The sequence below is a fragment of the Dunckerocampus dactyliophorus genome, chromosome 18, assembly GCF_027744805.1.
Source record: "Dunckerocampus dactyliophorus isolate RoL2022-P2 chromosome 18, RoL_Ddac_1.1, whole genome shotgun sequence".
Classification (NCBI taxonomy): Eukaryota; Metazoa; Chordata; class Actinopteri; order Syngnathiformes; family Syngnathidae; genus Dunckerocampus; species Dunckerocampus dactyliophorus.
The window spans coordinates 8,384,424-8,396,920 of record NC_072836.1 but is presented as its reverse complement, the minus strand read 5'-3'; the positions used below and the strand labels follow the sequence as shown (position 1 = coordinate 8,396,920).

Below are 12,497 nucleotides of genomic sequence, written 5' to 3'. Positions count from 1 at the left end.
CCACCTGTGGCTAGCACTATTGCAGGCCGCAGCGACCAGTGCAGTGTCTTGACCAAACTAACATCTTTCATCTTTGGCAGTGTCATCCTCCCGCTTCCTTCAAAAACACAAACAATCATGTCTGCCATGTGGAACCGAACTGCTAACACATGCCACAAAAAATACCTGACGGGGGTACACACGTTAAAAAGCTTTGACACGGCACTCGAAAAACAACACTTGGCGGAGTATGGGGAGCTTTGGAAGCTCACAGTCACGGCAGCTAACGCAGCCATGTGGCTAACACTTGCCCGTATGTGTGTGGCAGTCAGATGGCTAAGCTAATAACCCAAAAAATAATTGGATTCATCGGATGAGATGAGCAGCCTTTCACCGCGTTCGCCAAAGTCTCCTTAAAGAGGGTGTCTCATCTTCTGGAACTTTCAGCGTGATATAGTGTACAGTCATGGAAAAACCGATTAGACCACCCTTGTTTCTTCAGTTTATTGATCCATTGTAATGCCTGGTACAACTAAAGGTACATTTGTTTGGACAAATATGATGATGATAACAAATATACTGTAGCTCATAAGAGTTGAATTTAAGAGCTGATATCTCGCAACTTCCACGGTTTTCTTGATAACAACCAAAATCACATGAATAGCTGTAGCATTGTCATGCCCAAACATGGAACTCGTATGAGCTATTTTTGTTGCCATTGTTATATTTGTCCAAACAAAAGTACCTTTAGTTGTATCAGGCATTAAAATGAACAAGAAATTGAAGAAACAAGGCTGGTCTAATCATTGTTTCTATGACTGTACGTGTTGTCTTCAAAAAGTAAGTAAAATATGCTTTTGTCTAAATTAAAGTGATTTTATGGTTCCTTTTTTCATATCATGGAGCCAGTAGCAGGGGTGCAGTCAGGAATTGTGGGTCCCATGAAAAAAATTACGAGTAATTACCTATTTTTGGGCCCCCTGGCAGTCAAGGGACCTTGGAACTGTCCTGAATTTCCCCCTTTATAAGGCAACCCCTGGCCAATAGCACTCATCTCAAATACATTTTAAAATTAATGTGATCGATATCAGCCAATTTCAGTCCCGGATGATTGGATGCCAATTTCAGATGATCGAAATTGGCAGCATAAAACCATGATCGGAGCATCCCTAATGTACACACACTCATATATTAAGCTATAATTATACAAAATACAAATTAATTTGAAAAATTATAGCTTTCTTATATGAATACCTTCATTTTTATATGACGATATTATATGAAGGTATATATCTTCATTGACAGCAAGCAAAATCTTTTAGTATATAGCTTATTTATTTATTTTTAGCAGCATGAGTAGGCTGAATGTTGATTTTGCCAGAATTGTAAGGTGATTGTGACGCCACAGTACAGTACATGGTTTAAGAGGGGACAGAGACAGACGACAGCCATCTCTTTAAAGCTCATTAAGATAAAAAAAAAAAAGACAAACTTTGAATCTTCTAATCAGTACATCTCCAAAGTTTAAGGGGATATTTTTGAACCCTACTACCACTCGGTCAACGACCTTGGAGACAGACCAGGGCTATTTCCTGGAGAGTCTAGTGATTAGGGCGGCTGGCCACGCTGATTGGGGCTCTTTAGGTCCGAAGCCCGGCCGCATTAGAGTGGACGTCACAAGGAGCTGGAGTAGGGATACACTCCTTCCCCCTCTGTGGACTCGCGCTGAAGCTTGAGGGGGTGCTTGGTGGCTCGCCATAAAGAAAAAGCGGTGGCGGTGACAAACGGTAGAAAGATGAGGGATGTGATCTGAGAGATAAACCGATCGAGGAAAGATGAGCAGGAAAGGGAGGATGACAAGATCCAAATGATTAACCGAGAAGAAGACAAGGCGGTACTAATGAGGGGAGGACCATGAGAACCTGGAAGTGGGATCTTTGGAAGCTTAGCCTGTTAGCGTGTTGGGCCATGCCTGAGATTTAACAACAAACAATAAAAGATTGAGAGAATGGAGAAAAAGAGCAGTAATAGAGAGAAATGGGACGACACGACAGAAGAAGAGGATTCTGTCTTTGGTCTGTGTGGGGAGAGATGGAAAAAACACACTTTATGTGAGTGGGAGGACGAGACAATGCCGTAAGAACGTCAGTAGACTTCCGTTTATCTCTCATTGTTTGTTTTTGTATCTGGTGTCGTCAGGTGGAAATCTAGAAGGGTTTTAGAGTTGTTTTGGTTATCGAAAGAAGAAAAGAGAAAAAACTGAGGAGGAGGAGGAAGGGGTCTCTGGATGTCAGACATGACCACAACACAAAGTGCCGGGTTAGGAAGGGTGGGGGAGGAAGGGAGACAAGGAGGACGAGGAAGGGAGGAAGGGACGAGCTGTGGTTGTTATGTTTACTGTGGTCTTTACCTTTTTGATCCACTTCTATTCAAGCATCGGAAAGAGAAGGGAGACAGACAGAGAGATCCAAATAGACAAGGAAGAGAGAGGGGAAAGAAAGAACAAAAGAAAAACAGGTGCAGGAAAAAAAAAGAGAAAATTGAGATTAAATAAGACGCTCTTCTTTAAACGAATCTGTTTACTGTTACGTCAAAGAAAGGGCTGACATACTGCATGAGGAGGGCAACCTGACCTACATCTATTTTATTTCATCAATAATCCCCCAACAACACACTCTCGACCCGACCTCCACATCTCTCCCCTACTTCCCTCCCCAAACTGCAGCTCCTGGACGACCTGTGGGGGAGAAAAAGCATCTTGGCGTTGAGCTGTGGAGGCAAAAAGAAGAAGAAGAAAGAGAAAGAGAAGAGAGGGATGATACGGGGTGGTGTCCTCATTTTTTCACATGACATTTGTGGTGCCCCCCCATGGGTTGTGCTTGGAATGCTTTGGAAGACTAGCATATACAGTCGTCCCTCATTTATTGGGGTTAACTGGTTCCAGACCCGGCCGCAATCAGGGAATTTCCGTTAAGTAGGATTCGATATTAATGAATATAATATTTTTGTAGTTACGGCATAGAAAACCTGCTTACGATACTCTAAATACGGGTTTTAATATTATAAGAGCCCTCAAGACCTGAAATAACACCCATATAGTCACCTTTGCATTTGTATTACCCAATATAGTAGAGAATTAAAAAATAAAAAACGATAACAGACTCACATGTTCGCAGTTCCTTTTCCTTCTGGACGGTGTAGTTCCACCATTACATCAATGGACTGTAATTTGGATTTATGGCTTTACACTCGTATTACCCAATATAGTAGACAAAATAAGAGTAAATAAGCCATTTGACACATAAATAACACTCCTGCTCAAGCATCGTCACAGTAAATGCGTTCCCATGGGAACCTTAGCAACGAGTCTAGCGCCTGTCTCACAGAACAATTACTGACACTTAGTGGCCAATGTAGAATACAGTACTACATTCACAATTACAATGCTTCTTCTGCCTTGTATTTGTATTTTAGTTCATTTAGTTCGTTCCTTTATGCATTTTTATCCTTGAAATGATTCATTTAGGCAAAAAATAAGTACAATTTGCTTAATATAAATAAATAAATAGGCCATAGTCAACCACGAAACAGCAATCCTTTGTTAATTAATTAATTGTTGAAAAAACGCAAGGGAGTGACGTTCAAACCGCAATGTAGCCAGGGATGACTTTGTAATACGGACATCCTCAAGGTTGTTTCGTCATGACACAAATTCTCAATGACCTCAATGACAATTAGTTCGTGCCCCTGCAGACACTTTGTCAGATGGCGGCCATGTTTTTTCAACCAATCTTGTTTAAATTTTACAAACACGTGCTTGCCAGTCCCCTAAATTTGGTGGCGAGTCTGCTCAACACCCCGAAGTTACAGTTTGTTTGTAGGGTGCACTGAGCTGTGTGAGCAATTTAAAGTCAATCCGACATATGGGGTCAAACAACAGCACTAGCGTCAGAAAAATAGTACTCCATCACAATAATAGCAGGACATTTTACGCAATTACATGCTTAGAAATTTCCACTGACACACCTTAAAACATTCTTCACAGAAGAGTTGACCATGGGGGCCAACTCCATATTTTCACTTCCTGCGAGTTAATGGCCATGTGTCCCAATACTTATGGTCTATACAGTGTTGCTTCAATTAAAAAGCTGCCACAAAGACATTTCACTTGATGTCGGTCATAGTTTGTTTTTTTTAACCAATCTTGCTCAAATTTGACACACACATGCTTGCCTGCCCCCTACAGGTGTGTACCGAATTTTGAGGTGATTGGACTCAACAGACGGAAGTTAGAGTGGGTGTTTTGTTGGGTGGATTGAGCTGTGTGAGAAATTTCAAGTCAATCAGACAACCTTTAGGGTTTGCTAACGTGGTGTATTTGTCAGAAGAATAATAGCACAGGCAGCACAGTGGGGGCGCATATTTTGACAAATGTTCCCACATTTGTGTGCAGTGGTTCAGGAGGAGAAGAGCTGTATGTGAAAAGAATGAGGACAAAGCATGGAGGTGCATGATGGACAGGTGGATCCTGGATGGACTGTCTATCCTTTCTCTCTCTCTCTACTCTACAAGTACAGTTGGGGTTAACATGGGCAAAGCCCTTCTCATCGAAAAGAAGTGTTGCTTTTGGCCGGGATACTCAAGAGGGATGCCAACAAAAACACTCAAAAACCCATCGAGCGGTTCATCCTTAGGCCGCCTAGAAGAAGCTGGGTCTTTAAAGAAAACGGAAAACAAACAAAAAGAGGAAGGGCTTGACCGAGCCGTGCTCCTCTGGAACGCAAACCCCTTTTATTTGCTTTTTTCTACACAGAGACTCCTTTATACTGCTATTAAAAAGGGGGTAAACTCTACAGTATTCATTGAGCCACAATGAGTGTCACCCGCTCTTACTGTCTTAATGATGGCACCATTGACACCCTCCCTACTACATCTAGATCTTTTAAAGGAGGGGTGAGGTCATACTAATAGTAGCGAGGCTGAGAAAGATACCTCATTCATTGCAGCATCACATGATCTCCTAGGAAATATTACCTTGTACTCTGCATTAATCACGCCAGGTCCCCCTTTGGATTTATGGTCATTTCGCCGAGAGGATTTTCCTATTTCTATCTGCACATTTCTAAATGTAAGTAGCTGAGAAGAAACTTGACTAAAAAGTCAGAGAATACAAGAGAAGAAGGGCATGCTGAGAACTAAAAAGGAAAGCGGGGGATCTTGATCTGTTAGTGGAATCTGAGCGTCAGAACAGCATCTGATCATTTTTTTATTATCTGCCCAACATCAAACTAGACAATGAAGCTCTATGAAGATGAGGGCAATGGTGGAAGCCTGGAGGGGTAAACATGGCTGAAGCTATGGATGCAACCTGAGGAGGGGAGCAAGAACAACGTATTGCCACCTACTAGGAAAGGAATCATTAAGTCCAAGGCTGGTTGGGGGGCCAGACGTTTCTAATCTACGCATGTGTAGAATTTAGTAGGAAATTGTACTCATGTTAAGCGCAGGCCCAATGAAGAAACAATTTCATCATTAAAATCAATCTAAAAAGTACATTTTCACCTTTTAAATATGTTTTTTTAACATTATTTGAGAACTCTAGACATAAACTAACACCCCTATAGTGACATTTACACGTGTATTACCCAATATAGCAGACATCATCAGAGAAAATAAGCCATTGAAGATATAAATAAGACTTACACTCGCGCAAGTTGCTATAAATGTGTCGCGGGAAGTGAAATAATGTGAATTAAATGATGTCATCGTGACGAGAAGGAACGTTAGAGTGGGGAAGTATTTTCTCTGTGGACCGCTCAATCGTGGCGGGATCTCATCACAATCACGAACCCGCCCGCCTCCCGAACCAAACATGTCAAAACAGTGGCAAAAAAACTTGGAAAGTCCTCTCTTACGGAGCGTGAATGGAAGCTAGCGGGATTAGCTTCGCTCAGCAGCGTTTACAAGTGCGGCCGAGTGTATGCGACTGAGCCTGGTGTGTGCTTTACCGCTTTCATGTAAGCCATGCCCGCTAACAACGTGCAGGTTCAGAGTTAAAAAAAACAAGACGTTACTCAACACACACAACTCGCTTCCAGCTTTCAAAATAAGAGCACCATTTGACACATCTAGTCTAACTGTGTCAACAAAATAAGGGTGTCATAAGTTTTATATTTTAAATTAATAATGCGATTGGAATTACATCGGTGACTACATCTTCCTTAATGACAAGCATGGGCTTGTTGAAGATTTTGTAGCAATGTGCAGCGGTTGACATCCCTTTAGAGAAGTCAGCCAGGCTACCTCCATTTCTCAATTACTAGGCAAAATTAGACAATGATGTGTTGCATCAATAAATGTAAGGATTTTTGCATTTAATTAACGGACATTTTATTCACTAACCCAATAAGCACACTCTCTATGCTGGTAAAATAAGTGCAAAAGGTAAAAAACTGAGTGTATAGGTCCCTACGTATTAAGGCTACTGTAGAGATTACACATGTTTTCCTCCAGGGTAAGAATATAACATGGCCAGGTAGTATAAAAAATACCTGGTACTACCCGTTTTTGTCAATAGAAAACCGTTCTAGCGACCAAACAACAAAAAAGGGACATTCATAATAGGTTTTGCATCATGCTGCTAATTACATTTTGCAATCATTTAGATCAGGGGTCTCAAACTCAATTTCACTGGGGGCCAGTGGAGGTAGAGTCTGGGGTGAGGCTGGGCCGCATCAAGTACTGGGAGTAGGGCTGGGAATGTCAGGGTACCTCACGATACGATACCATTCACAATGCATCCATGTGATAACACTACTGTTAGTTCAGCGTTGGTGTTTACTTGCCCCTGTAAGTATGGAAGTAACACTGAGCTTGCCCGGATGTCGCGGGCTGCAGTTACACTACTCTTTGATGTCCAGTCGCGGGCCGCAAGATATGATTTGGTGGGCCGCAAATGGCCCGCGGGCCGCGAGTTTGAGACCGCTGATTTAAAGCATATTATTTTCAAAAATGTATTAATTAAAATCACTTAAACACAATCAAAATTTCAACTAATTTCACTGCGTTTTGTACAAAATCCTACTAAATTTGCATGCGCTCAAGCTCATGTGTGACATTCCAGTCCCTAATGTTTTCCTACAGTGTGAGAATAAGATATGATATATGGAAAGAGAGAGAGAAAGAGCTGCAGAGAAGAGATATGGAAGACTTCTATTTACGTTATTTGCTTCCTCTTGGTGGTCCTGAAAAAAAAAAAAAGAGGAGACGACACACACACACAAAGAAAGTCATCACATGAAGCTGGGGACAAACAGCCACCGAAAAAGCGACACAAACTATTCAAAGTGTCATCCTGCTGAGCGCTGTGTTAGTTTAAGGCCACCTTGGTCGCTTGTCTGATTGCTTCAGCCTTCTTCCTCTTCTTTTCAAGGCCCTTTTGAGAAATAAACCACTGCCCTCTCCCCCCTTAATCACTCTGCTCAATGCTTTCTACAAGCCTATCAATTACTCCCTCTCTAATGAGTACAGCAAAACACACACACACACACACACACACACACACACACACACACACACACAGATAATCCTCGCTCTCCATAGTGTCTCCTCTCCAGTTTCTTCAACCCTTTTCTCCTGCGACAAAAGCAAGCATTTTCGCACGACGGCTGTCATATCCAAGCCTGAGCACGGCACATTTCCCTTCCTTTGGCACGATTGGTAAAGGTGGGCGTGACTGCGCTAATGCGGTCGCTGCTTGCAAGTTGTTAGTGACAACCCACACGTTATATAATAGAAATAAAATAGAAAGACTCTAAATAATCCAAAAGTCTAAACCACAGCATGCTCACTCACCCGAGTGTCATTCGTTTGCGTAAAAAAAAAAAAAAAAAGGTGTGTCAATTAATTACTGCTGTTGTTCCTCTCAGAAGCCACCACCTTCCATCAGAATGACTCAAAATAAGACTGGAAATAATATATTTAATATATATATATATATAGACATTTGTACTGTATAACAGTGGTATTATTCCCACTACTAACGAAGCAGACAAGCCACTTTGTGTGTGCTGTGAATACATAGTCGATGTGCGGCCCAGGCTTGAAATATGAATACACGTAAACGTGGCCTCTGTGTAGGAATCCACTACTTTGAAAGCCTGAGTAGTCACTTTTAAAGCGTGAGCTAACCCATTGCATATTAACAAGATAAATCACAGCTGATGAAATAGCAAGGTGGGCTAATGGCTCAGGCACGACCGCTATATGGAGAGGAATCGATAATGATGAAGTGGCGTGCTCCGGGGCCAGCAGGGAGGACAGGTGGAGACCTCTGCTAAGGTAGATTTACTTTGACTTTGTGTATGTGTGTGTTAATGGTGCAGCGTGTCCACCGCAGCATCCACACACCCATTGATCTCTGATGTCTAAATGGGGCCCAGCAGACGTTACGCCGGTGCTGCTGCAAAACCGTGCAAACAAAACCTTCCGACTGGACTAAAGTGTTGGGACACCTCCTGTATATGTTGCAATTACAGGAGCTCTCTTCAGATGCAGCTGTTGGGTGATGGAAGGACACCATGAAGCTCCAAAAGATTTGGAATAAGGTGCCGTAACTCAGTTAGTTAGTAGTTAGTCACGACTTGGTGCAAACAGTGGTGGTTGACTTGTTAGGATTACTAAACAATAAAGCCAATTTCATGACTTGTTACAACAGTAGTGAGCTATTGTAGTACCGCAACCGACATAAAAATGCTTACAAATGCCGAGTCTCTCATCCATTTAATACACACAGAAAAAAATAACCGAGACCATCACTGTTCAACAAAAACCCTGTAAGTCCGCTTTGTGACAACCTTTTCATATTTGAGTGCAATCTTACACGTTCTGTCAAGACTATTAAACTACCTGTGAAAACAGATTTTATTAAAATGTATTTTTAATCTACTTACAGTCATGGCCAAAAATATTGTTGTGCCAAAAAGGCCAATGTTTTCGGCCATGGCTGTATAATTTACATTGACATGGTTGTATTCCATACATGCATGGCATATTTGGCATGCCAATATTTTTGGCCATGACTAAGTATCTCCATTGGTCATAAAAACCTGCAAGTCTACTTTTAGGACAAATTAGACTTTTTGATGTGTCATGTTTTCTCAAGACTGCATAATTTAAGAAAACCAAACAAAAAAAACAACGTAAACAAGTTTAATTAAGTGGTGTTTTTTTTTGTTTTAACAATATCTCCCACTGGCCACGAAAAACCAACCTTAAAAGTCCAATTGATGACAAATTTGCTTTTTAATGTGCTTTTGTTGTTTTGTCATTCTCGTACCTGTTTTTAGAACAAGTATCTCCATTGGCCATGAAAACCCCCCAAGTCCACTTTATGACAAATTTGTCTTTTTAGTGCGTCTCTTTTTTTTTTTTTAAAGCTATGAAAATATGTTTTATTAAGCTCTGTTTTTTACAAGTATCTCCACTGACCACGAGAAACCTGAAACATGAAAACATATTTTATTAATATGTAATCTGTGTTTTGAACAAGTATCTCCAATGACCATAAAAAATGTGTAAATCCTAAAAATGTTTTTTTTCCGGATGTTTTTGATGTATTAGCATTCTTTGAATGTTTTTATAACGTGAATCTCCACTGGCCAAGAAAACCAAAAAATCTGAGTTTTTCGTGTTTGTAACAAATATCTCCACTGGCCACAAAACCCTGTAAGTCCACTTAATGACAAATTTGACTTTTCAGTGTGTCATGTTTTCTCAAGACTACATAATTAAAAAAAACAATGTAAACATGTTTTATTACACTGTGTTTTTAACAAGTACTCTATATCCACAAGACACGCAAAACCTGTAAGTTACATTGAGCATTCTCCTACATGTTTTCTGGAGACTACATTGTTAACATGTTGGTGTGTTTTTAAGGTATCTCCACTGGCCATGAAAAACCTGTAAGTCCACATTAAGGCCAATTATGACTTTTTAATATGGAAGCCTCTTTCAATATAAGCCCTCTCTCAATGTGGGAATGTTTGGGAGGAAAAAATAAGACTAGGAATATACAGAATGTACCAAATCACAATCTTCTTGCTTAGAACTGAGATCATAATTCTCAATACGTACGAGCACACACATACACACCATGTCTTTGTGCTTACATTGTTTGTTTTTTTTTTACATTTTTATCATCATTTTAAATAAACTTCAAATGGTCTTTCTGCCGTTCCTCATGGGAGGTCCCGGGAAGACAGTTAACAGGGGCTTTCTTAATAGAAATTCACAGAAAGAATGAAAATAATCTATCAAGTCACTCGATAGTACAATCATGCACGTAATAAAGACAAGTCAGAAGAAAAGTTAATTAATTCACGCAAATTGATACACTTTTTTGGGTCACGTTGGCGTGAATTGAGATGATCAAGATTATTATTTTTTTAGTTTTTGTGCAGTCCTATGTTATATGTTATATTAGTTTTTGGAAACATGGTGTTATTACTTTGGCTATCTATCAATCCAAGCAAAGAGACAGCTAAAAGTAGCATTAGCGTAGCCTAGCAGCCTGGCTGGTGTAAGATGGTAATTGGACATCCACAGCTGGCTGATGTTGAACACAAGCACATGAGAGGTGCTGTGTCAGAGGTGTTGGTGTGTGTCATTTCCTGCTGTCACGTCCCTGTTCCAGGTGATTGCTGACGCATTGCAGACATGACTCACGCAAACACACAGAGTTGTAAACATCGCACGGAAGCATCGACATGCGTGCGTGCGTGTCACCTACGTGTCGCCCACCTGACGCCCCACCAAAAGAATACCCGGGAGGACGCCACCGCGGGAGGGGGGGCCAGCGTTCCTGAACGATGACGGGAGCATTACCGCAACGATTAGAAGCGGCAAATTCAATTAATCTTGACAAATCTCCTTTGAGGCAGAACTGGAGGGAGCGACTCCCGCCATCTCTCCTTTACGCTGGTAATTAAAAATGACCGAGTTGAGCGGCGTGTGACGAGCTCGGTGTTTTTTGTTCCAGCTTGGAAAGTGACGGTCAGGGAGGGGTTCCTAAAATCAGCAGAAAACTGTAATTTAAAGAATCTCTCAGTAGAGTCCTTTTATGCAGTAGATCCTTAAAAACAGCAGAGAGCTCTTGTCATATAAAGGATCTTTGACTAGTATTTTGTTGTTGCAACAGGGTCCGTAAAAACAGCAGAACACGCTTGTCATTTAGAGGATCTTTGAAAAGCATTCTTGCAGTAGATCCTCAACAACAGCAGAGCTACTGCTCTTATATTGAGGATTTCTGTCATATCAAAGATCTTTGACCAGTGTTTTGTTTTTGTTCAGACTGTGAAAAACAGCAGAACACTCCTGTCATATAGAGGATCTTTGGCTGGTGTTTTTTTGTTGGTTTTTTTCAGATCCTGAAAAACAGAAAAGCAATCCTGTCATATAGAGGATCTTTGACTAGTGCTGTTTTGCAGTAGTGTCCTTAATAGGAGCAGAACACACCTGTCATTTAGAGAATTTTCAACATTTTTACAGTAGATCCTTAACAACAGCAGCTACTGCTGTCATACTGAGGATCTTTGACTGGTGTTTTTTTTTTCAGATTCTGAAAAACAGCATAGCAATCCTGTCATATAGAGAATCTTAGACTAGTGATTTTTTTTCATTTTGCAAATAAGAGCAATAACAGCAGAACACGCCATTCATTTAGAGGATCTTTAGCATTTTTTCAGTAGATCCTTAACAACAGCAGCACTACTGCTGTCATACTGAGGATGTTTGACTAGTGTTATTTTTGCAGTAGGTCCATCAAAACAGCAGAGTGTTTCTGTCATATCGGAGATCTTTGACTGGTGTTTTTTTTTCCTGAAAAACAGCATAGCAATCCTGTCATATAGGGATCTTTGACTGGTGTTTTTGCAGTAGGTCCTTAAAAACAGCAAAATGTTTCTGTCATATCAAGGATCTTTGACTGGTAGGTTGTTATTTTTTCAGATGCTGAGAAACAGCAGAGCACTCCTGTCATATAGAGGATCTTTGACGAGTGACCTTTTTTTGCAGTCGTGTCCTTAATAGCAGCAGAACACGTCTGTCATATACAGGCTCTTTAACTAGCATTTTTAGCAGTAGACTTTTAAAAAAACAGTGCTCTTGTCATGTAGTGGATCTTTGACTGCCATTTTTGACCCTTTTTTCTCTATCTAGGAAGACATTTTCATCACAGTGGGATCAGCTTCCAATTTTCTAAACCACGCCGTTCTCCAGATTCAACCCTCTTCAATTCAATCAACAAAGTTTTACTTTTCTTTTTTTTTTTTTAAATAAAAAAAAAATTCAAAGTCAGCAGCTATTTAATTATCCGCTTGATTGCTTTATGGCAATAGAGGCAGCAGCAGCAGCAGCGGCGGCAGCAGCAGCAGCACAGTGCAGCCAGAAGGGACAAGGACAAGGTGAGCATGCACAAAGAGGAAGATGCCAAGTACAACAAGGAGGCATGTTTCCAT

At 40.8% G+C, this 12,497-nt stretch overlaps 1 protein-coding gene across 6 annotated transcripts in view; it reads right to left on the bottom strand.

Annotated features, from left to right (window-relative positions):
- Positions 1-12,497, bottom strand: part of adgrl1a (adhesion G protein-coupled receptor L1a) — a 169,228-nt gene that overhangs the window by 56,484 nt on the left and 100,247 nt on the right. For 4 of the 6 annotated variants that reach the window (XM_054759732.1, XM_054759734.1, XM_054759728.1 and 1 more), the window contains exon 5: positions 2,390-2,404. The exons of the other annotated variants lie outside the window; for them this stretch is intronic. In XM_054759732.1, the coding sequence (XP_054615707.1) occupies positions 2,390-2,404 (15 nt within the window). The remainder of the gene's footprint in view (positions 1-2,389; positions 2,405-12,497) is intronic. 6 annotated transcript variants of the gene reach the window in all.